Below are 1,948 nucleotides of genomic sequence, written 5' to 3'. Positions count from 1 at the left end.
GCGTATAACTTGTTCAGCAGTTTGGTTTCCTGTTTGTGCTGTTTTGTCTGGATCTCGTTCTCGCTGCTCGTGCGTGTTTTCAGGGCGGTTTTTCCCCCAGTCAAACCACTCCTCATGTGTGGGTCCGGTAAGGCTTTCACAAACTGGTTCGTTTCTCTTTCTGGCTCAGGGGCAAACGTGAACGCTGCTAAACTTCACGAGACGGCCCTCCACCACGCGGCGAAAGTGAAAAATGTGGATCTGGTGGAGATGCTGATTGAATTCGGGGGAAACATCTACGCAAGGGACAACCGAGGGAAGAAGCCGTCAGATTACACCTGGAGCAGCAGTCCCACGGCAAAGTGCTTCGAGTTCTACGAAAGTAAGTGAGAGCTGATCCCCCTGCCCCAGGAGCTCAGCGACTGCCACCCCCACGGCACCACCTCACGGGCCTCGGTCCACTGTGGTTTGCAGAGCTCTGATCGTCTCCCTGTGAAGGTACAGGGCTCCCGGCAGCAGGTAGATGGCGGCTGGCTGCAGCGTCACTGTGGTTGAATGTCAGCGGTGAGATGGTGCGGGCGATGCCCTTCCCGAGTTCAGGTCCTTCTCAGTTGTCAGCACCAGTGTTTTTGCTTCGCAGCATTAAGTCAGGTCCAGGAAATCCCCCGGCTGAAAACTCATTTGGGGCAGAGAATGTGTTGAACTGCAGCTGCGCTGGTTTGGGAGGAGTCGTTAGACTGAGGCTTGAAGATGGCTTTAAATCAATCTTTTTCTTGGTGACCCTTAGTGGACCTCAGAGGAGTAATTCAGAGACCTATCCGAGCACTTGCGGAGCGCTGCTCAGCCCCGCTGCCTGAGGTGATCCCAAAAGTCACAGAACCACAGGACGGTTTGGGTTGAAGGGACCTTCCAAGCTCCTCCAGCCCAGCCCCTGCAGGGAGCAGGGACATCTGCCCCCAGAGCAGGGGGCTCAGAGCCCCAAGGGCCAACCTGACCTGCCATGGGGCCAGCGATGGGGTTGCTGCCACCTCTCGGGGCAGCCTGCGCCAGGCTCTGCCCACCCTCAGCATAAAAAAATTCTTCCTTATAGAAAGAAAAAATTCTTCCTTAAAGAAGAATAAAGTATTTTGTGGCTTCGCGGTCCTTTGCGTGGTGAGCACCTTGGAACCTCTTCTCCCCCTGACTGCTCCCTGTAGCAGTCTCTGAGTTACTCCTGGCTCCCTCTTCTCCGAGAGCGGTGAAACGTCCTGGTCTGGCTGCGGCTGAGCTGGTGGGAGAGGTTGATCCTGCATGCCCATAAATACTCCTTACACCTTGCCAGAGTTCACTGCCCGCTGAGCCCAGCTGGCAGAGCTGCACGGGGAGTAGCTTTTCAACACTGGCTATCGTAAGAGTACCGCGTGGCTTCGTTAGTCATGAATTCTCTTTCAATCTGTGTCATTAAATTTGGGATTAGATCCAGGCCAGATGCAGATCTTGGAGGCTGGTGCTTGCTGAGGCTGTGGGGACAGGGCTGGCACTTCCAGAGCAGCGTGCCCGATCGTCGCTCTATGTCCATGCGTGAGCATCGACACGTAGTCGGGGGGCTGCCGGGAAGGGGCCCGAGCGGTTTTCTGGGAGCTCTCAGCAGAGCGCTGAGTGAAAAGGGTTAAAAGAAGGAGAAACGGGGCGGTAGGGAAGTGTTGGCAGGAGGTTTGTTCCTACCCGCGGAGCTGCTGAGAATACAGCATCACTGAGGAGAACCCGAGGGCCTCGGGTAGCCCCAGTGGGTCAGAGCAGGCGACCCCGTGGGCTCTGCTGGGTTCAGGGGGTCCCTGTGGGGAGCTGGGGGGAGCGCACTGCAGCCGTGCTCCCTGCTCCTGGTGGAGTTTACAGCGGGATGAGCCTTGAGAGAGCACAACCGTGGCGCTGCTGTGGGGGCTTGAGCGCTCTTAAGCAGAGCCGGGCTTGTGATCACGGCGGGGACGAT

At 57.0% G+C, this 1,948-nt stretch overlaps 1 protein-coding gene across 1 annotated transcript in view; it reads left to right on the top strand.

Annotated features, from left to right (window-relative positions):
* Positions 1 to 1,948, top strand: part of ASB13 (ankyrin repeat and SOCS box containing 13) — a gene marked incomplete at its 5' end in the record, with an annotated part of 4,029 nt that overhangs the window by 1,657 nt on the left and 424 nt on the right. Inside the window, one exon of the mRNA XM_010139033.1 lies at positions 170 to 361. Within this exon, the coding sequence (XP_010137335.1) occupies positions 170 to 361 (192 nt within the window). The remainder of the gene's footprint in view (positions 1 to 169; positions 362 to 1,948) is intronic.

Source organism: Buceros rhinoceros, unplaced genomic scaffold, assembly GCF_000710305.1.
Source record: "Buceros rhinoceros silvestris isolate BGI_N320 unplaced genomic scaffold, ASM71030v1 scaffold24376, whole genome shotgun sequence".
NCBI lineage: Eukaryota > Metazoa > Chordata > Aves > Bucerotiformes > Bucerotidae > Buceros > Buceros rhinoceros.
Note: the sequence above shows the minus strand (reverse complement) of the source record. Positions and strands in the feature narration are given on the sequence as shown.